Raw genomic sequence first — 23,653 nt, forward strand, 5'->3', positions numbered from 1 at the left:
AGGGAGGAGATTCCACAACCTCTCTGGCAGCCTGTGCCAGCGCTCTGTTACCTGAACAGTAAAGAAGCGTCTGCTGATGTTCAGATGTAACCTCAAAACAAAGCAAATAGTAACTATCACATTTTGCACTTAGGTACAAAATAAGCAGCGGTAGGGAGCTAAACACCAAAGAAGAGAACACAATGCACCCGCAACTACCCAAATCCCACACGACGTGTCAGAACCCTGTAAGCATGAAAAAGTGTGTGGCACTCAAAGACTGCTTACAAAGTGGGAAGTTTATGAACACTCGTGCAAATATGACATTCATACGTCACAAAACGTATCTTAACACGTTTTCAGAAATACCCAAACACAAGACTCACTGGCTTTAATATTCAAAGCAGTACACAAATATTCTGCAGCGCTCACCTAAGAATCTACGACAGTAACATACAAGCACAATACTGAATATGAACAGGTAAGTGAATACACGATGTCCATCTCCAGCTTCACTCCTGCACTCTTAAACTACCTATTGAAAATGCCTGCGACTCACCTGAATCAAAAACTATTCCAGTAGAACGATGCAGTAACAAACCTATGAAAGAGCAGCGTTAAGCTCTGGAAGTGAAGGACGTACTGAGACTCAAAATGTCAACCTAAGAATGCAGCACTACTCATCACATCATTGTACTGTTTTTTATTAAGCACTAAGCGAGGCACAGCACTAAGTTACACATTTAGAAGAGACTGCAGAAGAACACTGTAAATCTGCATGCATATTTGGGGACAGGGTAAGCTGCATTTGCCTTTAATGTGACAAATCCAGAGTCATGTTAGCAAAGGGCTAGCAATATATGTGTCCTTTGCTGCTACAGGCCTCAGTGGCCTTCTACCTTAAGTTGCTTTAAGTATTTCCATTTACAATTTTCTTTTTGAATGTAGCACTTGAGAGATTTGGTCAGAGAAAGCCCTGAGTAAACTGGCTGAGCTCTGAGCCAGCCCTGATTTGGGCAAGCAGCTCCTGGGGCCCCTTCCCACTTCAGGTAGCTAATGATTTCAACCTCTTTTTGTGGCACCTTTCCTGAAACCAGACACAGCAATGACTTAATGCAAAAAGACTTCGAGATTTATGTTCCCAAGCTTTAAAATTATGCTTTCAGTTACACATGAACAAGTTTTCTAAATGGACTTGCTCCTCCATAAGCCATATAATCAAGAGAGGAGCAGAGACTGTTGTCAGATACTGTAATATCCTTTAACAGTACTGGATGCAATGAATTATTTTCCATGCTGTTTGACCTGTACTTTAAATAGGTCAGACTCTTTTATTTCTACGACATTTAAAATCATCATGGGCTACCAACAAGCATTAAATTATAGAATAAACACTTCTTACTGTTGCTGCCCAGGGAGGTTGTAGATGCCCCATCCTTGGAGGTGTTCAAGGCCAGGTTGGACGGGGCCCTGGGCAACCTGATCTAGTAAATGTGTATGTTTGGTGGCCCTGCCAGGCAGGGGGGTTGGAACTACATGATCCTTGAGGTCCCTTCCAACCCAGGTCATTCTGTGATTCTTACTGTTGCCTAAACTTGGGCATTTTTGAGTCATCAGATCCATGTACGACCTGCCCAGCTAAATTCTGCTACTTCCACAGTGTGCTGTCTGCTCTCTGCACTGCTGGAGTTACTAATGTTTTTAAACATTTAATGCAGAAGTCATACAGGTCTCACTCTAAGTTCTACTGCTTCAACAAAACCAGCGAGCATGCCTTGTAATCACAATGAAACCACAGTTCTGTCCCATAATCAGTTCTACACTTGTAACTTTTTAAGATGACTACAATCAAACAGTACATACACAGACATTTTAACCTTCCAGAGGCCACTGGAGGTGTAATAAACCACATACACCAGAACTCAAACTCTGTTGAACTGTACAGTCTTGAGAATCATGTACTGATGCTAAATGCAGACTTACTTCACTCTCAGCTACGCTTACAGAGACCAACGCTGTGTTCTCTCCAATGGTTTTGCAAGAGGAAAAAGGCAGAGCAAATGAGTATCATATATAAGATTATTTCATCAGTCAACAGCACAATTCTGAGATTTGTTAAACACTACAATCATTCCAAAGATCTTCCGTGTTTACATGCTCAGACTGTACCTCTGGATGTGTAAGACTGGTGGTAAATAAAGACAGAAACCTGTAACATCAATAACATCAAAACAAAAGTCCGTAGTTTTTCCTCCAGGCAAAGCAAAAGTTCCTGGTGAAAGGAGACTTACTACGTAAAATATATTTGCACAGCTGTTGATGATGCTTCTACTTACCAGTTCTGTCTATAGCCTCTGTCGGTGTCCCAGTGTTGCATAATTGTTACGACTATGCACACATTTGATACTTTTAGCTACAATTATCCTCTCAGATTAAAAACTCAGAGCAGGGACATAGTAAAACCGGGACCCTGTAGGTAGCTAAGACGCTAAAAAGGGCTTAATAATGGCCAAATCTGATTGTTCAAGGAGGCTGAGAGATGACAGTGTAATGCTGACTGCAATTTAACTTTCCTTTTAATGAATCAGGATCAGTGCTGCAAAGACAAACAGGGCTCTAAGCAGAGACTCAGACGCCCATTCAAGGACTGGAAAGGCAATGGAGACCTCTGGTGGGGAGAAGGAGAGAAGCAATCTGCAGGTACCGAAGTCACCAGCTCTCTGTTAGGGGTGCTCTCCCAACTGTAAACTTCACACTCATACATATGCAGACAAAAAAAATAGTCAGTAAACGGTCCATGTCACTTGCTTGATTTTGTTTGAGATGATGAGCTGCTCTAAAACATCTCGTGAACGATCTACGAAAGAAAAAGAGGAAGAGTCCGTTATTCCTTCAGAAGAACATACAGGCGTTTAGAAATCAGGTTAACAAAGTCAAGTAATTTTATCTGCATTTATGTTCCACTTTTTAATGCATGTGGAAAACAAGCACCTATGGAAAGGACACAGATCTCCACTGTTCTAACATCTTGTCCTGAGCTGTACTCACAAGAAAGTACTTTACTCTCCCTGTCAGACCAAAGTTCTATTTTAAAAATAACTTCATAACTTTAACAACATCATAGCTTTATTTTTTTTTTAATAGAAACTCTGTCATAAAGGGAAACAAAACCCAAAATGCAAGAATTAAGGCCACTTTTGGCCTTAATAAAACCCTTCCCATGCTGTTAGGCACTTTATGTTCTTTCGCATGAGCAAATTTTTCTGAATTCAATGAAAATAGTTCATTTCCTCCAAAAAAATTCACCCCATCAAGCTCCAAAGAAGACTGAAACTGGTCCACACCGGTACCATTACACCTATTCAGAACTGGTTCCTATGGCAAATGTAATTCTACCTCTGAAGCATATTTATTGCTGAGTAACACTGATTACCTCATTTCTTTCTGTCTTTGTGGGATTTTGTTCTGGGCTGCTTTCATAAGACAGTAAAAAAAAATCTCGTTTCATATAGAATATTTATTAATCTATGGAGACTGTTGTCAGATAAGCAAGAATGGGAAAAACTGTAATGTGTTTAGAAAACCATGGAATAGCATGACTTGACCCACCTGTCATCAATGGGCATCCATGAAACAGAACAATGTGTATCTTTGGACAACAAGTGAGGACAGCTTCCACAGCAACATCAGTCAGATTAACACAGCGCTCCATATGGATCTCCTGTGTTAAGAAAACAGTAATAATAATATATATTAAACAAAAAGCCAACCAGAGCACCCTCAGTCATGGAGGTAGGTCTCCTCCACAGCAGGAGTCTCTACAACCTCTCTGTTCCAGTGCTCCGTCACCCTTACTGTAAGGAAGTTTTTCTACATGTTAGCATGGAATCTCCTATGCTCCAGTTTTAAGCCATTGCCCCTTGCCCTATTGCTGCACCCCACCGAGAAGCACCTGGCCTCATCCATTTGCCTCCCACTGCTCTTTAGATATTTATCAGATCCCCTCTCAGCCTTCTTTTCCCCAGGCTGAACAGACCCAGGTTACTCAGCCTTTCCTCATATGAGAGATGCTCCAGGCCCTGAACCATCAATGCACATACATTTACGCTGTGTATGCACTGTTGGAGTGTCTTTTGCTTCCTGTAGAAGATAACTCATTCTTATTTCAATATAATATTTTCTGGACAGAACTACAGTTAATAAAGGTGGATTCAGACATTTGTAATAATGCGGTGAGCATGCACCGAGGTTAAAAACAAAAACGGCAAACTGAAAAACAAAGCCAAAACTCTTCATCTCTACCAGCTGGTTAAGCACAAGAAACAAAAAAACCAACAACAAAGGACTGAATAAGGGAAAGATCATTCTCTTTGTTTCATGGATGGGAAGGAGAGAGAGAATGGTTTTCTCCAGCCATTATAGTAGTAGATTCTGGTCCCCTTATTCTTTGCCAGACTCCAGATCCAAACTCATCCTCTTTCTTCCCGGCAGTTTTCCTCTATTTGGCTTTGACAGGTTACTATCAACTATTTAACTGTTGCTCCTGTTAAAAATAGAATCTGGGAATATATTCTTCAGGTACCCCAACAAAGCACTGTTTTATTGTGGAGTCTCTTTCCAAACGATGAGCTCCAAGGATCTTGGAAGAGCACATAAAAGGGACCTTTTGCAATAAATGTCATCTTGAACAGAATAACAACACAGAAAACAAGAACTGTATTCACTGACACAAGATATACCAAAGCTGATGTATGTGTATATGTTCTTAGTTCATTATAACGAGTAAGTGAAGTATGGAATCTGAATGCCTCCTGAAGTAAAAGGATTTATAGATCTCGCTGCTTGCTAGTGTGATTACTTTAAGACACTACTTGTTTCACCATGTGCCTGATGCTGAACCACCGCTGCCTACAAATTGGCACTTGACATTCATGACATGAAGCAGACATATGAGGACACAGACAAGGAAGAGAGACTGAAGAAGAGACTGTAACAAACAATGCCACATTTCCATTTCTTTTAATCACTGCTTGTAAACCAAACCTAAACTTTTCTACTTCTGTACACTGATAGAACACAAGTTTTGTTTTTGAATTATGTCATTCCACATGAAGATATGAAATCTCGCTTTACTAAAACTGGCAACAAAAACCCACCTCAACACAAAAGCATTTAAATGCACGGTTTTTAAAAAAATTAAAAGCACAGGAACATGCTACTAAACACAGCACAACAAAGAAACAAAATCCACACTACGACTCAGTCTATTTCCTTCTATAATTAATTTGTTATTAGGCTTGATAGTTTACCTTTAAATTCTTGGAACACATTCCATTCACTAGTGCTATAACACCATCATCTGTTACCTAGAAAAAAAAACAAACACTGTTATTAACACACTGGATTAAAGCTCAGTTTTTCAAACATGACTATTTGGGAAAGACTTTGTATATTGATTTATAGTCTCCATATAGTCACTTAATACCTCTAACATGAACATAACTTCTTCCAAACCAGGTTTGCAGAGAAAACTATCCAAGTATATTCCCCCCCCCCCATCTATTAAATACTTGTATCATATTGCATATGAGAATCAGCCTAGCTGTGGAACTGCTGTTTCTTTGGCTTCATTGGCTCATTTAACAGTGGGTGCACTACTACGGTCAGGGTGCAGCACTTTTAATTTATAAGCCATAAAGCACTTCTGCTCTATATGAACTGATTTTCCTGCTGTTTTCATGACTGCTGAAAATGTTCCCTGCTGGAAATGTTCATGAAGGAAGTAACTTGGATAGGGAGAAAAAAAAAGGAAAGAAGTGTAATCACAGCAGCCTTTTATCTGCAGTCCTACTTTTACTCATGTAGAAGCAAACCAGCTAATTAGCACAAAATTCCCTCAGTCTTTCAGCACTCATCACACACTTGCACTGAAGGGTTTCATCAGATTGGCTATTGAAAACCACAGAACAATGATTAACTGCAAGAGAAAAAGAGAGACAGAAAGGACTTTGCTCAGAAAGGCAAGTAAGAAGAATTGAAACGCTCGCTTCTGGGAACTAAATCCATCAAAATTCCTCCTCATTTGCACCTGGCTTTGTATTACTGCAGCCACTAAACACACATAGTGAGACTCAGCCAAATCTGACAGACACCACAAGCTCTCTTTCATTTTAAAGATTCGAGTGCTTCCATTGCATTAATTGTTGCCTTGGCTACTGGCCACCTATTGCAAGTTGACTGTACAGAACTGAAGTAGAAAGGATCAAATCAGAGTAAATGAAGAATTAACAACTCGGTGTGAAAGTACACAAAGGGAAAGGGCGATACAAATGGCAGTGCCTACCTCAGCAAGTTATCAAGATGATGGCACAGTTAGTTTCTCAAGGCACCCAGACCAGGAGACAAAGGGCAGTAAACAAATACATTCTAATAAATCCTTTATGTGGGACAAAAACAGGGATTAATCACTGTGATTTCCTAAAGGGTCTAAGATGGCACAGCTAAAACCAGTGTATGGTCACCAACTTAAGAACAAACCAAATTAAGATTTGATAGCTGTGCCTCCTCTCCATGTCATCAAATGAAACCTGGACCAGATTTTCTGGCTGGTGCATTAAAACTGCACAAACCATCTGAACTCTGTCTTTATGATTGTAAATATATTAAGCACAAAACCAGCTTTTATTTAAACAAAAGCCTCCTCTCTTCCCTATAAAAGTTTGCTCTAAGTATTGCTTTATTACAGCAGCAGTGTTACAGTATTGTTTTGTACTCCCCTGAGTATATATGTTCACTGTCTGTAACACTACATCTGCCAGTTCTCATCAAGAAATATACCCTCATATTAAAGATTAACCATCTATGGTTAATATCAAGCCACAGATACATTGGGCTTTTGGTATAGATCAGTCAGCAGTATATGTAGCAAAGGCTTAGGTTACTCAGGTATCAGCAATTAAACACAGAAACAACCCAATCCTATTCTACATGAGAAGCAACTGGACATGCAGAGTAGCTAACCAGCAACACTCCTGCTCTTGCCAACACATTTTGCAGAGAACTAAACTGCTCTGCACAGAAGTTGGCACAGCCCATTCCGAAAGATTCTTCCTACAATTATTTGCCATATACCGAATCATTGGAGATTACAGAGGAAACATACTACTTAATCTGTGTAGGGCCTGGGACTCTAAAGCCTGTGTTCCAACCTGTTAACATTACTGGGATTCAGGACAGATTAAAAGTAGTGCAGTAGGCACAGAGTTTATGTATAAAACCTAACTCCTCAGAATGATAATGTAAGCATAGCGACACCTAAGCATAAGTAGTTTTCTTACACAGCTCTGTGCCTGTGTAGCAGAGCTTTTTCAGGCCGAGTGATAGGGAAAATGTTAAAGTTCTCAACCAATATGCTACTCATGTATCCCCTGTATAGCCCTGAACCATGACCCATGTAGGGGGGTTAGACTATTGTGAGATTATAAACAGTAGAGTTAGACAATAATAGTGCTGACATTGTTACTTAGTAGTTAATAAGTTGATAAAATGTATAGTTTAACCATGAGACAGATGGAACAGACCGGTCTAGCTCGGATAGCTCGGATGAAAGGATAAGTTCAAAAGAGGAATAACACGTGAAGCATGAAGTCTGGCACAAGCTAAGGACCTAAGATGAAACACAGCGTTTTGGAAAAGAAGAACTGAAGATATGTTAATTAGTCTCGAGAATGGATAACATAAGTGATGTAATGTTTTCCTGATCATATAAATATAGGACCTTTGTAAAGCTTGAATGTCATTCACTAGGAGTGACCCAAGCTCTGTATGTTTGTTGCACTGAGCTTGTTAATAAAATCAACCCTGGAGTACCCACGAGTTCGAGTCTCGACTTGGTTCCTTTCTGCAACACCAAGCTTCCATTTATACATGCTGTGTATGCAGGGGATGCAAAGCTGCACCTACTTCTTACTCATTTCTTCCCTTTGTTTTGCCCACTCTGTTTCTTGTTACTTCTATCAGCCTTTATGTCTTCCACTTATTGCATTTCACCTCTCCACAGTCACCACACAAGATTATTTTTAAAAGTGGTGATACCACTCTGAGCCATTTGCCCCTTTGCAGCCTACCTTACATCTGTCTCCTTGTTCCTGCAGCAGGCCGTATGCCTTTCTTTGCCCACTCATCCATTTCCAAATTTCTCACTGTTTTACCCTTTCATGCACACTTGCCACCTTCCCTTCATTATTATTCTGGCACTCAAACATAAGAACATGGTTGGGTCTTGCAGTCTCTACAGGCATGACCCACTAACAGTTTTTCTCCTTTACTCTGCTGATGTGTAACTGGCAGTGTCACAGAGAAAGACGTTAAGACTGTTTAATTGACGCTTACTATGTTTCAACTGACTTTAGGCAAACGAAATTCAGAATCCTACTGATTTATCGCCATATGACTGACAGTCAGGAAGGAACATAAGGTGTTCAAACATGTAGTTGAATAACTCCTCAAGAGGAATTCATCTCAACTATAACACATACTGGGAAAATGACTGTAAGCTTGCAGTAGAAGTTTCCAGTATTTTCTGTATGTAGTGTAGGCCTTTACTGAACTTATAACCCTCCTGTGAAACAGTTATATATGTTATTGATTCATAAAGAAAGCGGATGAATAGAGTGAAGTTGAGAACGGACTATTGACTTGGGTAGGATTGAGACAGCATAAGACAAGGATAATATGCAGGATGTAGAGAGCCAAGCACAGGACAGTACGGGATGAGCCAAGCACAGAACAGAACAGATATGCTAACTTGGAAATATTGCCCTCCTATCAAAGTACAAAGCAGAACGGATGTGATAACTTGGAAATATTGGAGATATTTCAAGGTACAAAGCATACTTAAAGACAACAGTTTGGTAACAGTCTTTATATGGAGAAGTGTCATTGCAACAGCATCGGGAAGACTGTGAGCCTGAGACACTCAACTACTGGGCACCAGGAGAGATATTACCTGTGTCGGGTCCAGGGTATAGAACAGAATCAATTTTACTGACTAGGTGTGCACCCATTATTGTAACAATGAATAAACTTTGCTGCTATCACGAAGACATTGGCCTGACTAGAAATCTTTAATTTCAAGTGTGTTTCTCACATTACCTATTTCATGGACAGGAAGAGAAAAGATAGGAAAGGGAACTGAAAATCATGAAATAAGCTCGAAGAAACAGAGTTCAATGATAGTAATAAAAATTACCACAGAAAAGAATAAAATGACTTTTGATGCTCTACTTCAGGAAAAGCTTCAAGGAGGAGAACAGCACCTAAAATACAAACCTGCCCCATGTTTTCCATATCTGATGGTTCACTATGAATGTTCTGTGTAGGACTCACGCTGAGCATAAAGTAATCACTCACCACCACAGTCAACTGAACGTGACACTTCATTATCTCAAAAATTCCTTTCATCCCCTTCATTATCTAACCGTAATGATAAAGCCTGTTCTAGTAGGGTTGTTGTAACCAATTTTCTTCTTATTATGCTAAATAGTAACTGCTGCTAAATCCCCTTATCTGTTCTTTCCTACATTTTTCATGCCATTCTTTCCCCATTGACTCAATAAAATAACTCTGATAAAGCCATTCAGAAAACACAATCACTCTTGAACTAGAACTAATTAAGGACGCTTTGCTCACATTATGGGCATATATAGTTCAACATTACATAGTATTACTATTCAGGTTGGTTTGTCTTACATGAAAGAGCATACTAACATGTGCAAGGTTGTACTTTCTTTTAATGAAGTAATTTACAACTTGAAGAAAATGATTATACTAAATAAAGACATTGAAGTCTCCAACAGCGTGTGGTTTAATAAATGTATCTTTAGTCCTCAACGCATGCTGTAATGCAAAATGTGTATTTTGCTGATTGCCGGGATATAAAAACATGTTTCTTTTCCTTAAGAAGAAATTGTGGTGATAATGAGATATAGCATTCAGATAATGAGATATAGCATTCAGCTGACTGTAGTGGCGAGTGATTATGTTCAGTGTGAGTCCTCTTCCTTAAAAAGAGAAAAGTGTAAATGAACCATGGGCCTAAACCTTATTAGGAACTGATCTAAATAGATATCGTTTATCACGTTTAGAAAAGACTATCACACCAATCTAAAATAAATGACTAAATAAACAAACAGAAGTCAATTAACCTATTGCCGTCATAGTTACCTGAGTAGATGAGAAGTCCACACTGTGAAGGAATTTACAGTTTTCTCCCAGTGCCTGCAGAGATGCATCCATGATGCCTGAGCAGCTGCCCAAGTTGAGTATTTGTAAGAACCGGCAATTGAGCGCAAGAGCAAGAACTCCACTGTCACTTATGTTGCAGCACCTTTTAAAAGATGCTTCACGCAAATAAGGGCAGGATAAGGCCAGGGCTATGACACCTGTCAAAGAAACACAGTAATTAAAAATACATATATAATCAGTCATATTAACATAATCACCCCACTGAAACCTTTGTGCTGTCCTCTCGTGGTCACTGACTGCTCAACTTTCGTTACATGCCATGTCAGCAAGACACTGTGCATGAAAATCATTTTGTGGTCGTTTTGTTTTGAGAATTGAAGGATAAGCAAAATAAATTGACATCACCTAACAAGAGCGGAGACCTGAAAAGCAATACTGCTCAAGAATGCCAGAGCTGATAAAGAGTTCTAAATGCTGAATTCCCTTCTGTAATGCATAGGGGATACCTGAGGGATGTTATCTGCATGAGACATCATATTATTTCACTCATTAAGTGAGTAGGAAAAAAAAAAAAAAGAACAAACAGAACAAACAACGACTTGGGATGCCACGGGAAATGGTGTCGTAGGTGCATCATAGTTCTGGTGTAACAATGTCTGTTCATACAAACTGAAGTATTTCAGTCATTTGGTCAATATGGTTACACAAACAATAGGTTCAATCTGATTAATGGAAAAATGCAACCACACCTTCAAGTGAGAGAAAAGACAGAGGGTGAGAAAAAGTCGAGTTAATGAACATAATGCTGTGCTGGAAAACACGCATGTGAAACTTGCTGAAACAGAAGATGGAGCTGCATCCTGCAACAGTGAGGATGGTGGTAGAGAGAGCTGCACCAGAGGAGAAAGGAAACGGGGATAGGTGATAGGCTGCGATTAGAGAAACTGAGGAAGAAGGGTAATTTTAAAGATAATACAGAGTGATCAGGATAGATATTTAGATATTTTTGAATATTTTGTGAAATATTTTTGCTGGTCTATATGTGCTGGAAGTCCTTGCTAAAAAGTACCAACAACCAGAGCAGATCCAGACAATAGTGTGATAAGTTAGGGTTTTAAATGCAGATCTAGGAAGAAAACAGCTCCAATAGGAGGGTCAAGCTGAGATAAAACTACAAAATCTTGACTGGGAGAACTCACAGCCAACTGTACTATGCTGGTGGTGAGCAGAAAGAAGCAGTAACTCAGGGAAATTGCAGCAATATCTTGCTCACTCCTGAAGGAACACATATGTTTGAACAGTAGGGAATATTCATCAGAAAAACGGTCTTACTTAAACAGTCTGCCCAAGTAATGGGTGAGAAGGAATGACCAAAAACAAACACCAAAGCCTCCCTGTACTGCAGAATGATTGCAGTCATTTTCTCCAGTCCTCTCCACTTTCACACCAGGCTTTCATATATCCATGCAATAACTTCAGGTACACAAAGGTTTGGTACTGCATACACGACTATCAGTGGACAGGAAGACAAAAAAAAAAAAAAGGTAAGTCCAATTAAGAACAATACTTGGCACTCCAGTTAGTAAGAAGACTGTGCTTAATAGTAGAGGATTGAAGTGTTTAAGTCAAGGAGCAATAAGATCAGGGCTGCTCTGTGAGTGCAAGTCACCAGCAATGCTTAGATACAAAACAGCGCAGTGCCCTCACCACAAACCCATCAGTGAGTTAGTAAAAGGCAACGTTTCTTTAAACTGCTTGTGTGTCTGTACATAATAGAGATGAATGAATAAGAACTACTTCAACTTAAAAGCTTTGCAACTCTAATTCTCAGTATATAAGGGACTCAGCTTGTGAGTAATAGTTTGCAAAGTTGAAAGGACTAGGAACATGTTGTTGTTAACTTACAAAAAGCAAGGTAGTCAGAAATCTCTACCCAAATAGAGAAAAAATTGACACAAAGACCTCTGTGTTCAGCTGTTACCTTAAGAAACGTACTAGGTATCAGTGGACAGATGAAGGCATGGAGGGAAGACCATCATAAATTGTCCCAGCAATCAAAGAGCACAACAACGCAGGAACATTAAGAATGAGTAAATAAAATCAACTAAAAGCATTTCACTAAATATGTAAGTAAAGATAAGCCTATCAACATGCAGTGCTAAGAAAATACAGAGAAGGCTGATCTGAATTAAGGTATGTAGTAACTCCAAATATTTAGCCTCAAATTTCAGTATGGATGAACTAATGATGGAGCAAAGAAATAAGCATAACGAAAAGACAGAACAAAGTCTGTGGGAAATAAAACTTAGCAACCTTAATTCTTACAAGCTGATAGCTCCCAACACAGCTTGAGACTGGAAGTTAAGAATAACACTTCAGAACTTAGTGTCTCAAGTAAGTTCAGTCTTTCAAGTAAGGGGAAATGCTACAAACTTGTTTACTAAAGAATAAAATGAAGTGAAAAATATCGTCAAGTGAACCACAGAATTATCAGAACACCAGCATATCAGTAACCTGATAGCTCTCTTTCATAACATAATCATTGTCCCAGGCCTTTAATTTACACCTCTGAAGTTACTTTAATTAGTATTGGTGTGGCACTGGGGACTTTTTAAAGCAAGAGTTACCCTAAGTATCTTTGCAATTTACACCAAACTAAAAGAGAAATAAAACAGAAACAAGATCCCAGTTGTCTATACACAGATAACATACCTTCTGAGGTGATTCCCAATCTGTTTTCTTTGCAAGAGTTTAAGTTGATTTTCTTCAATTGCTTGCAGTTATAAAGCTGCAATAATGCATTATCTGAAATATCACATTCTCGGAGGTCTAGAGACTCTACAGCAGGGTGCAATACCTGTAATGAAAACCTGCTATGTCATAGAACTGCATATTTTAATCCATAACACTAGTAATGTTAGACACCACATAGAACTTTTAAAAATACCCACTAGAGGATGGAGTCATCAGTCCTGGCAATTTAAATCCATAAAGAAAACATGTTACGTTTGCCACAGCAGTTCACCTGCTACAGTACAAATGTTCCGCTTCTGTGATAAATCTGGAGTAGGAGCACATTAACACTACTGTTTCAACAGTGGATGCTGCAGTTGTTAACACCCGTGTGTCAGTGTATTTACCAAAGGTAACATTGTCAGACTTACTAGAAATTGGACGGCAGAAAGCTGAAGCGTAAATACTGATTATAAACAAACCTTTATCTCTTAAGCAGATTTGAGACTCGAAAAATATTTTGCCTCAGAGTGTTTTTCTCACCCACCCACACACACACAGAGGTACCAAATCCTCATTAAATAGGCTTTTACATCCCACGAGACCACAGGTCTTCCTTTTCCCCAATGTGCATTTATGAAACTTAGACCCAAAGTGATGGAAGGCCTCAGATTGTAGTAATAACCACATACCTTACCTTTGATTTCACTTTTGGGGACACTCATCACTTTTTACTAAATACTATTTGCAGTCCTCCTCTTCCCTGTCCTAGTGTCACTGTGTGTTCTGACCAATAGGCAAATGTTAGATCATTACCTTACACTAACCTCTTCAGCCTGTCACTCCCTCTCTTAACTCACAAAGAACACGGAACACCGTTCTTATGTTATGCAAATACACGATGCTAAAATCTTTACTAATGAAATCAAGCAAGCCTTCTGAAAAGAAGAACTTCTAGCAGATTATAACTGCAACCTTCTTCCATATATCTTTATGGTAAAACTGAGCCACAATAAGAAATTTAGTATTATACATGTCATGGAAAGCTGCTCTGAGCAAAAAGCAGAGAAAGAAAAAAAAAGATGGTAAAACAAGTCTGGGCAAGAACAGGATGGTAAGAGATGAATAAAAGCTTATGAATAAGTGCAAGCAAACAGAATTTCAACTACATGAAGTTAAAACCATAAACAAAATGCTGGACAAGAGCAAGGAACAAACAGGCATAAAAACAAATGAATCATCACAGCCTGGAAATATCCAAGAGAATAGAGAGAAATCCAAGAGAATGACAGAAAAGAGCAAGAGGAAAGCAGAAGCAAAGACAGAAAATTCCTTACCCACATGGAATCCATATGGAAGAATGAGATTTTGCAAATGCTCAGAGCATAAAGTATTTGCTTATGCATGGTGCAGGCAAGGAACAATAAGTTAAACTACTTAAGGTGGTTTTGCTGTGCTGAACAAGAAGCCCATGTGCAAGATGAAAGAACGCGAATGCTGAAGAGTACAGAGAAACGGTATAAATTCAGAATTATAAAGGTGGTTTAGCATTTGAAGAGAAGTGCAAATGAAATAAAAGTAAACCCAGAAACTTAGGAAAGAAAGTGGAGATAAATCATACTCAAGGAAAGTGATTATAGGAAACTGCAGGAACAGATAAAGGAAACACATGAGAAAAATAACCAAAATGAAATATTCAAGTGAAAAAATAGCTCCAAGAAAAGGCAGTGACCAACTGCTGGAGAAAGACAAAGACAGACGAGATTTTGCCAAGAGTCAGAGGAAAAACTATAATTCAACTCCCCAGTTTCTTCCCAGACTAAAGATACCTTAATGTCTTTGAGTATTTTACATACAGCCACACAGTTCTAATTACGTGTCCCTCATGATTACTGAGTGAAAACAGCCAAAATCAAATTGTGTCAACACAAACTCATCCAAATAAGATAAAGAACACTTGAGAGCTTATTATTTTTTACAATAAAAAATGATGCATGCTGAAGAGAAAAAGGTTTGTTTGAAGGTTTTCCCACAGTACTTCTAATTCTGCCTCCGCACTTAGTTTCACAGCCTTGGCTCTGTGAAACTGATACTGTGTCTCTTGGGAGCTGCAGGTCAAAACAGCTACTAACAGGGAGTCACTCATCTCCCACCTTACCATGGTCAGCCTTTAGCTCTTCTCAATTCTCATGCTTCCCTTTGAAGCCAAACAAGTTAATAGTGGATAGATACCAAAGCAGATGTGCTGCTCAATTTACAGCTAAAGAACAGTCATTCACTGATGAGCAAAAGCAATTAGAGAATTTGAACCATCACTTTCTGGCTTTAACACAATCATATTTCAAAGAACGAAAATGAATCTTAATATCAAGAGTGTCACAGAAACTTAGCAAGTTCCTCAAATCTTTTAACAAATTTGCAGTGACTTCTTGAAGCACACTACAGTCTCTAACATAACTTAGTTTAAGACAGCCCGGCTTGCAGTACTGAAAAGAGATTATGTTTGTCAGCTGATTAAAGAGAAGTAAATTGCCACTGACTGGAAAATGTTTTTCACTTATTACTACAAATATATTATTTTTAATTCATGACTATTAGCATTACAAAGTGTAGTGAAAAGAACAAAGAAAAAGTGACGATATGGACAGCCTAAGCAGCCCTGAATTTATCTGTTGTCTCACATAAGGAGTTACAGCTTAGTTCATCCTCGTGGTTTAACTACCACAGATAGACAGAACTGCTCTTTATGAGTTCTTACCTCACTGATGTTAGAATCTGTTATTTGCCCTTGAATACTCATTAATTTAATTAGTTTATCCTTAATGTTAGGTGGCAACGTCTTGATATCTGCAGTGTATCTGGCAAGGTTCTTTGACAAATACTGAACGCACCTGAAATATAGGAAAGTTATATGGTCAAAAAAGGCATTACATATTAGAAACAGAACCATCAAGCCCACTTTTGCATCCAGCTGTGCTGCCTCTTTGGGTCCAGAACACTGTAAGGCATTCAAATAGTCTTAATAGCAATAGTTCTTTTGGAAACTCAGCAGCCCTGGGCTGAGAAGTAAGGTTCCCACAGGAACAACTGGCTGAAATCCTATCGCAATCAGAAACACTGGTTGTTTTGAGACATTCTTTTTACCAGCAATGGGTAGGCCTCCTCCTTCCCTCTCATTCTTCAAAACATTCATCAACGTGAATAAAACAGCCTGATGATCCTGCACATCAAGCTAAAGATTCTGAACTAATAATAACACCAATGTGTACGATTCCACCCACATTTTCTCTACGTGCTGCGATCCTGGGTACCTCTTGTATCTGAGAGACAAAACTGTTTCTCTGTTCAGAGCAACCTCTTCCCTTTGCCAGCTACTAAAATACTTACATAAGGCTTCTATCAGGAGACAGCACTCTGCTAAGACACTGTACACTAATCTCAAAGAAACATAGGGCTCAAGTATTTGTGTGAACCAGGAAGCATCCCCACCTTTGCAACTTTGGGTTGTTAAAATCACAGGCTTGCTGAAACACCAGAAGCAACTTCTGGAAATGCCTTCTAAGCACATTGAACAGACTGACCTTCAGATTATCAGCACTCAGTGGCACACTTAGAGACAGCCAGTCCTTAAAGAAGCAATTTTCTTTGTCTCTGAAGGGAGAGGTTATGATGAAAAATTAAGTCCCTGGGTAAAAGAGGATGATTTAGCAGGAATCTAACCCATATCCAGAGACAGAAGGCAACGCTTTGTCTTCCAGGAAATTGCAAGACTTTAAAAAGCATTACACTAGAGCAAAACCCAAACTGGGAAAGGATACCACCCCACCATGCCCCGTTAACTAACATGAGCACTTGAAGGCAGTGGAGCGCCCTGAACAGAAAGTTCTATTGTCTACCAACCATAACAAGATTCCCTATCTTCATAGATCTTGATAACTAATTATTTTTCACAAGCAATCCAGCTTAAGTCAAGGTACAGCATATGCTAAATCACACCACGATGTGAAATAGAAAAGCAGAACAGATGTTAGAACTTGGGTACATCAGAAGAACCAGAAGAAAGGATGCTAAAACAGACAAGCAACTAAATTACATACATCTTTCTGCATTCTTAAGGATTAGGTAACTTACATTCACAGCAAGACCACGCAATGGAACTTCATTCTGAAACTGAAGCTCTATTTCAGTGCTCAGTTTTCATACATGCAGACACAGCCATCTGCAAACATTCTGATACCTCCCTTAAGGCCTCAGCTTTCAAACACACTGTCAGGCTGATGGAAGCACTGACCTGCAATGGGCTGCCCACCTGTTATTGCTGTCTATGAGCAACACAGGGAACGATCAAAACTAAGTAATTCCTAACAGCACGAGCAGAACAGAGCTTTACAATGTGGTGACGGATCTTAATTAGAACACCTTAAAATGTGCTGTTTGGCTTTTGTTGCTCTAAGAGCCTCATTTTTGACTGCACAAACTGTGTTGGTTTTGAGTACGTGTCTGGGCATTAACAAATGGTCTTAAAACACCTGCCAGGGCTCTGAGAGCCTTGGCACAACTAAAGCTGTTACCTGCCCCAGCTGCCTCCATCTCTCTGCTAAATGCCTCCTTGGCAGGCCCTGGAACTCCTATGCAGTCAGACTGCAACCAAGCATAATACGTAAAACAGCCAGTTTTGGCTTACCTCAACATGCCAGCCTTCAAACTGCATCAGCTGCGTAAATGAGTCATTTCTCACCTTGGGAATAGGTGAGAATAGGTCAGAAAACAGAAACTAATACAGGATGTAAAATATAACTTGAGCAAAAAAAACTCTAAACACAAACAGTTTCTAAACATTTCTTACATGATGCTCTCATGCAAAAGAGAAGTGAGCTCCAGAGTGTTAAATGCTCTTTTGGGGCAGGGGCAAAGGGCAATGTGCAGAAAGCAGCAGCAGAAACACCCATATAAATGCACGTTCAGATTGAAAGATCTTAAAAACAACACCCTTATTAAAGGAGTGCCACACAGACACAGATTTGTTCCAATTTTCATCTTCTGCTGCAATTCTGCTAGTTAAACACCAGGCCTGGGGCTCAGCCTAAATAACAAGCTTAAAGCACAGATGGCCATCACATCATTAGAGTGAGATACAAAACAGTACGCTAAAATAATACACATCTGGGGGGTTTAAAATGTAATTGTTAGTCTCAAGTATTAATCCTACTGGTATAGTGGATAAGATTGCTGCAATATTATTAATAAAATAGCACTAAGAAGACTTAATATCCAATTGGAAGTAAAAAATGTCAAGAGTATCAAGCTCCACAATACATGTAAAGAGAAATGACTAGGCCTGATATACAGCTAACCATGAGAACACGAGCAGGCAGCTGAATCCATAATTTTAACAGATCAATCATGCACTAGAAGAAAAGAATGGCTACTGCTCAGGCTTTGCAAAAAGCAAGACTGAACCCTTGCAGTTGACTTCTACTTAGTTCAATATGAAGAGCATATTCATAAACAGCATAGAGAAATGGAAATCAACATGAGTTGTGACGAGTCTCTTAGTTACTTTTAACTGTTTCTTGCTGCTGAGTTTTAAAACTTGGGAGAAAAGCATATTAAGATCTCAGAAACACTAAATTGCTTGAGTTGGAAAGAGACCCTTAAAGGTCATCCAGTCCAAGTGCTCCTGCAAGGTACAGGGACACCCACAGATAGACCAGGTTGCCCAGAACCCTGTCCAGCCTGACCTTAGGAATTGCACCATTCTCAAAACCTGCCTGTTTCCAGAGGGCATCTACCATTTAATGCCTTAATAATTAATCATTTATTTATTCACTATTACTGCATCTGCAGTGAAAAAAACAAAACATTTACCAGCTATAACATGTGAGATGAATGAAGAAAGGTTAAGATGTCTTTGCAAAATAAGATAAGGCTGATGAATAAAGGCTGTGAAGAAGAATTGGTTAAACAAACTTATCTAGCAGGGGATGCTAGTTTGGCACCGACTTGTAAGTCTTGTTTGCTTGATGGGACAGAGGGATGGACTTTGTCAAGCAGGATACAAAGATGGATCTAGCTGGGCAAAACAACAAACTCTGAACCCAGATTGCAAAGTCTGTACAACCAAAGGAAACAAGGGGGGGTACCTACTGGGGGTGATGAGCATGTGGTAGGTGAACTGAGAATGCAAACCCCAAGTACTTTAGCCAATGGGAAAAGAGGGAGAGGAGGGTTCACTACAGAGTCGGGGGACAGGAGTGAACAAAAGAGCCTGTGAGCTCTGATGAGTAGCAAGCTCCTACCAGGAAATGCTCCCAGTGTTCTTCCCATTTATTCTTGTAAAGAAAGCTAAACCTCCTCTGACCCTTTTTGGGATAAAGCTAACAGAGCCAGACTGGCGGAGCAGAAATCTTCCCAACGTGTGGCAATTACAATCTTACCTGCAGTGCTTTAAAAGAATAGGTCTAAAACGAACTGTACTGTTTGACAGCTGCTTTTTTCACCTGTCAAACCAATGTTTTATCCCTACTGTCTCCACCTCCCTCATAAGCGCAAAGGACCATGACAACACGACAGAGCCGAAGCAAAACACCCTCCAGCAGATTCACTGGGAGCAGTAGCAACCACTGAACCTTCCCCACCACTCTGCTTGCAGACCCATCAAAGGCCACACAGCTCCCAAACCTGGTCACCCATCTGCCGCCTGCCCTGCCCAACTTCCAGCTGACACACACCGCGACACAGACCCGAATCCTGCCAGCCCCGCTCCCCCAGCGGAGGGCAGCCGGCCCGCTCTGAAGGCAGCGCTCAGACCCGGCGCCGACCGCACCACAGAGAGGGGTCGGGTCGGGTCGGGGTAGCACTCACAGGTCCAGGAGAAGCCGAGCTTCCCCGCTGGCGCCATCCCAAACGCCGCTGAGGCGGCTCATAGCGACGGCGGGGCGCAAGGAGCCACTCGAGCGCAACGGCTGGGGGGGAACGATGGCAAAATGGCGGCGGCTCCCTGAGGCGTGAGCATGATGGGAGCTGTAGTCCCGCCGCAGTCCCGGGCTGCTCCGCCTCAGAGGGCCGCGGCCGTGACTGAAAGAGAGAGGGAACGCTGTTCTCACACAGAGAGAGACGGCAACTTTCTCCCTGCGTTTAACATTTAGCACAAAATATCTTCTCTAAGTGGAGTGTGGGAATTGCATTGAAAAAAATACATGTGCTGATGACTGATGACTATCGGCTGCATCTTAACCCGTACACTTAAGTGAGGGAACCAGTAAGTCCGCTGTTTCCCTGCCTAACCGAACCCAAGAGGATGGATACCTCATCGTCCTGGACCTCTGCAACACTCCAGATAGCATTTAAATTGGTGTCTGGGAGCTTCGCATGAGATGACACTGTTTTTGAGCAAGCAATAGAACGTCGTACCAAAGCGATATACCTCAGGCTTGACACAAGATAAGTTCTTGTCTGTGGTTAAAGAATAGAGTATGCACATTCCTGAGAGATAAGAGGAGACTCTGGCTGGAGTGTTAATTTGTGTACTCTCCTCCCTTGGGGAGATGGCTGGGGGAGGGTGGGCTACCAAAAGTAAAGGCTGTAAGACATACAGAGCTGCATAAGAAGAAGCAAACAGATCTGGCAGACATGAGGCAGGAGATAATGGCTTGGAGACTGTTTGGTGGATTCCACCTCCTTAGAGAAACAAATAGAAACTGATTTTAACAACTGCTTACCTGAAGAATGTAAAAGTGGCAGCAAGGGAAGGACTCAGCATTGGAACTAGGAGGTATAAGGGCTCGCTGTTCTGACAGCAGGCACTCCTGCTCACAGGATGCCCACCACAGCAATCAGGATTTTTCCCACAGAAGCTCCAGTCTCTGAAAAAATCATTGAGGTATTTCTCACAATTATTTGCCCTCCCCCCCCCCCCCCCCCCCCCCCCCCCCCCTTTTTCTTTTTTGTCTAATAAGGTGTTTACTCCAATTCTAGTCTGCTTATAACTTCCAAATGTACTGCTTATCTATGATAAATATCCTTTCTGACCACACAACTTCTATAATAAGAGCAACATCCTTGAAACAGGAGCGCAAATCCCAAACAGAGGACCAATCATTCATTTAGAGACCAGGTGTGCTGGGAAAGCCTTTTGCCCAAACATGGATGCAGTGAGTAGGGGGACACCTCACCAAGCAGCCACCGAAGACCCCCACACAGGCACAGAGGACTCAGTTACGTTTGTGTAGCCTTACAGTGGTATAGTCCTATGAATGTGTAGTAGGTATGTGTTACAGAAAGGAACCAGTTGAGACTCGAAACTTGTTGGTACTCTAGTGTTGATTTTAATTAACAAACTCAGTGCAACAAACATACAGAGCTTGGGTCACTCCTAGTGAATGACATTCAAGCTTTTACAAGGTCCGTATTTATATGATCAGGAAAAACATTACATCACTTATGTTATCCATTTCTCGAGACTAATTAACATATCTTCAGTTCTTCTATTCCAACGCTGTGTTTCATCTTAGGTCCTTAGCTTGGTGCCAGACTTCAGGCTTCACGTGTTATTCTCTTCTTGAACTTATCCTTTCATAAGGATATCGACTAGCTAGACACCGGTCCGTTCCATCTGTCTCATGGTTAAACTATACATTTCAACTATAACTACTAAGTAACAATGTTCAGCACTATTATTGTCTAACTCTGCTGTTTATAATCTCAAATAGACAACCCCCCTACATGGGTCATGGTCCAGGGCTATACAGGGGATACATGAGCAGCATATTGGTTGAGAACTTCACAATTTTCCCTATCAGTATGTGTGACTGAAGTATTAAATACGCATATATTAAAAATAATTGAATATAAATAGCAGATGAGAAGACTCACTGTGTTTAATTTTGTGGAGATTACTCACCTTATGCCCTGCACAGAAATAAAGCGATGGCCTTCTCTAAATCACTTATTCCTAGCCAAGGAATAAACCATCTGTCAAAAGAATGAATTTTTGCACTTGGCCTTCTTGAACTTCATGAGGTTGGCATGGACTCAGCTCTCTAGACTATCCAGGTCCCTCTTGTGATGCATTCCTTCCCTCTAGCACATCAACTGCACCACTCAGTTTGGTGTCATCTGCAAAATGCTGAGGGTGCACTCAATCCCACTGCCCATGTCCCCCATAGAGATGATGAATAACACTAATCCTAGCAGCAGTCCCTGAGGAACGTCACTCATCACCAATCTCCACTTAGACCTGTGAACCACTGACTGCAATTCTCAATGTTACCATCCAACCAATTCCTTATCCAGAAAGCAAACCATCCATCAAATCAATTTTTCTCTACCCTCTTGTTGGAGCAGTACTGCTTGGTATTGCACCATCCTGCTTGGGGATAACCAGTGGTATCCTTTCTGCTCTAGCAATGCTAGAGCATCTGGTTTCAACCCCCCTGTTATGTGCAGGTTCACCAACCACTAGACCAGCCTGCCCAGAGTGACATCAAGCCTAGCTATGAATGCCTCCAAGGATGGAACATCCACAACCTCTCTGGGCAATGTGTTCTGGTTTATAGCAGGAAAAATTTGGGTATTATATTCAGACTGACATTCTCACAACGGTCTATATTTCAGAAAGCTGTTAATTACTGTTACCAGTCCAACACAAGCCTCCAATTTTTCCTCATTTCTGTACCTGACTGCTCCATGAACAAAGTAGTAAAAAGCACTTGTCCTGTCATGGAAAGAGACTAAAGCACCGTGCACTTCTCACACAAGAGGAAGGTAGAAATATATTTATATAAATAGAGATACAGTCATTTGAATGATGACGGTGAATTAACAAGATTCAAAATGGCTAGATGATGTTTAACTATTTGCTACATGGAGGCTGGGGAAGGTGCATAATGAATAAGATCAAATCTTAGAGAAGCTAGTGTAGCCTAAAAACAAGAAATCACTTACTTGGGACCTGTTGGAAAAGCATCAGCATATCTTGGGTGAATATCCATGCAGACATTAGGTGACTTTGAGAGGTGTCCCTCCTTCAATGGAGATTCTGGTGTGCATCCAGCTGCTTGCAAGAACTCTCCTCATGGTTCTTTTGACTGCTTGCTATTTATGCGGTAAGATGCTTCACTCAGTCATACAACTTAGTACTGGATCCATTGAACTAGATGCCTGTTATCAGGTCACTGAAAACTCTGTCTGAATGGTGGTTGTTAACAGTCTCTGGTGAAACTTTCTTATCAGTCCCAAGGACAAGGTCTTTTGCACTTCATTTTGTGCCCTAAGCCCTGGACATAACCAGGCTGGGTGGGGGCAAACAATGTGCTTTTTCATGGCCCCAAGCTAAGGATCAAAATCTGCCCACTTCCTTGCTCTTTCTCACCGTCTTTCATAGAAGGCAGACAATGGAAAGAGTATTTGTTTTTGTACCAACTAGATAACAGTGATATACTGAACTGCTTGTATCAAGTAGGCAAGGGAAGTTCTGCTTTGAATCAGCTCATTTTGTGTAAGCAAGGATTGTGTAACCAAGGCAAGAAGCTAACTGAGGGTGCATGAAAGCCAGGTTCAACCAGCAGGCACTCTGAGGAAAACTGCTACCACAAAAAGGCTGAGTAAATGCAAGGAGGCAGAATCCAATGTTCACAATTTTGCAGGAGGTATTGAATACTTACGTACTGCCTGGAAAAACCTTCAGTCCATCAGG

The 23,653-nt window shown here is 40.5% G+C and overlaps 1 protein-coding gene across 3 annotated transcripts; it reads right to left on the minus strand.

Moving 5' to 3' along the window:
* Positions 1-259: 259 nt before the first annotated feature.
* AMN1 (antagonist of mitotic exit network 1 homolog) lies at positions 260-20,797 on the minus strand. Of its 3 annotated transcripts, XM_015866152.2 has the most exons (8): positions 19,822-19,927; positions 17,642-17,695; positions 15,716-15,848; positions 12,937-13,081; positions 10,204-10,421; positions 5,289-5,345; positions 3,589-3,700; positions 260-2,836 (listed from the first exon to the last, which is right to left on the minus strand). In XM_015866152.2, exons 2-8 carry the CDS (start codon positions 17,647-17,649, stop codon positions 2,763-2,765), a joined length of 747 nt encoding a protein of 248 aa, XP_015721638.1. In that variant the 5' UTR covers positions 17,650-17,695; positions 19,822-19,927; the 3' UTR covers positions 260-2,762. The 3 variants fall into 3 exon arrangements, with proteins under 3 accessions (XP_015721638.1, XP_015721630.1, XP_015721621.1); XM_015866144.2 differs by lacking the exons at positions 17,642-17,695; positions 19,822-19,927 and adding an exon at positions 20,679-20,797; XM_015866135.2 differs by lacking the exon at positions 17,642-17,695 and having other exon boundaries at positions 19,822-19,962.
* Between the last annotated feature and the right edge of the window lie 2,856 nt (positions 20,798-23,653).

Source organism: Coturnix japonica, chromosome 1, assembly GCF_001577835.2.
Source record: "Coturnix japonica isolate 7356 chromosome 1, Coturnix japonica 2.1, whole genome shotgun sequence".
Classification (NCBI taxonomy): domain Eukaryota; kingdom Metazoa; phylum Chordata; class Aves; order Galliformes; family Phasianidae; genus Coturnix; species Coturnix japonica.

Coding starts and splice junctions, on each gene's coding strand:
- AMN1 (XM_015866135.2), bottom strand. CDS start 19,883: ATGAGCCGCCTCAGCGGCGTTTGGGATGGCGCCAGCGGGGAAGCTCGG. Junction 10,422..12,936: donor ATTGGGAATCACCTCAGAAG/GTATGTTATCTG, acceptor TTTCTTTGACAG/GTGTCATAGCCCTGGCCTTA. Junction 5,346..10,203: donor TGGACTTCTCATCTACTCAG/GTAACTATGACG, acceptor TTTTTTTTCTAG/GTAACAGATGATGGTGTTAT.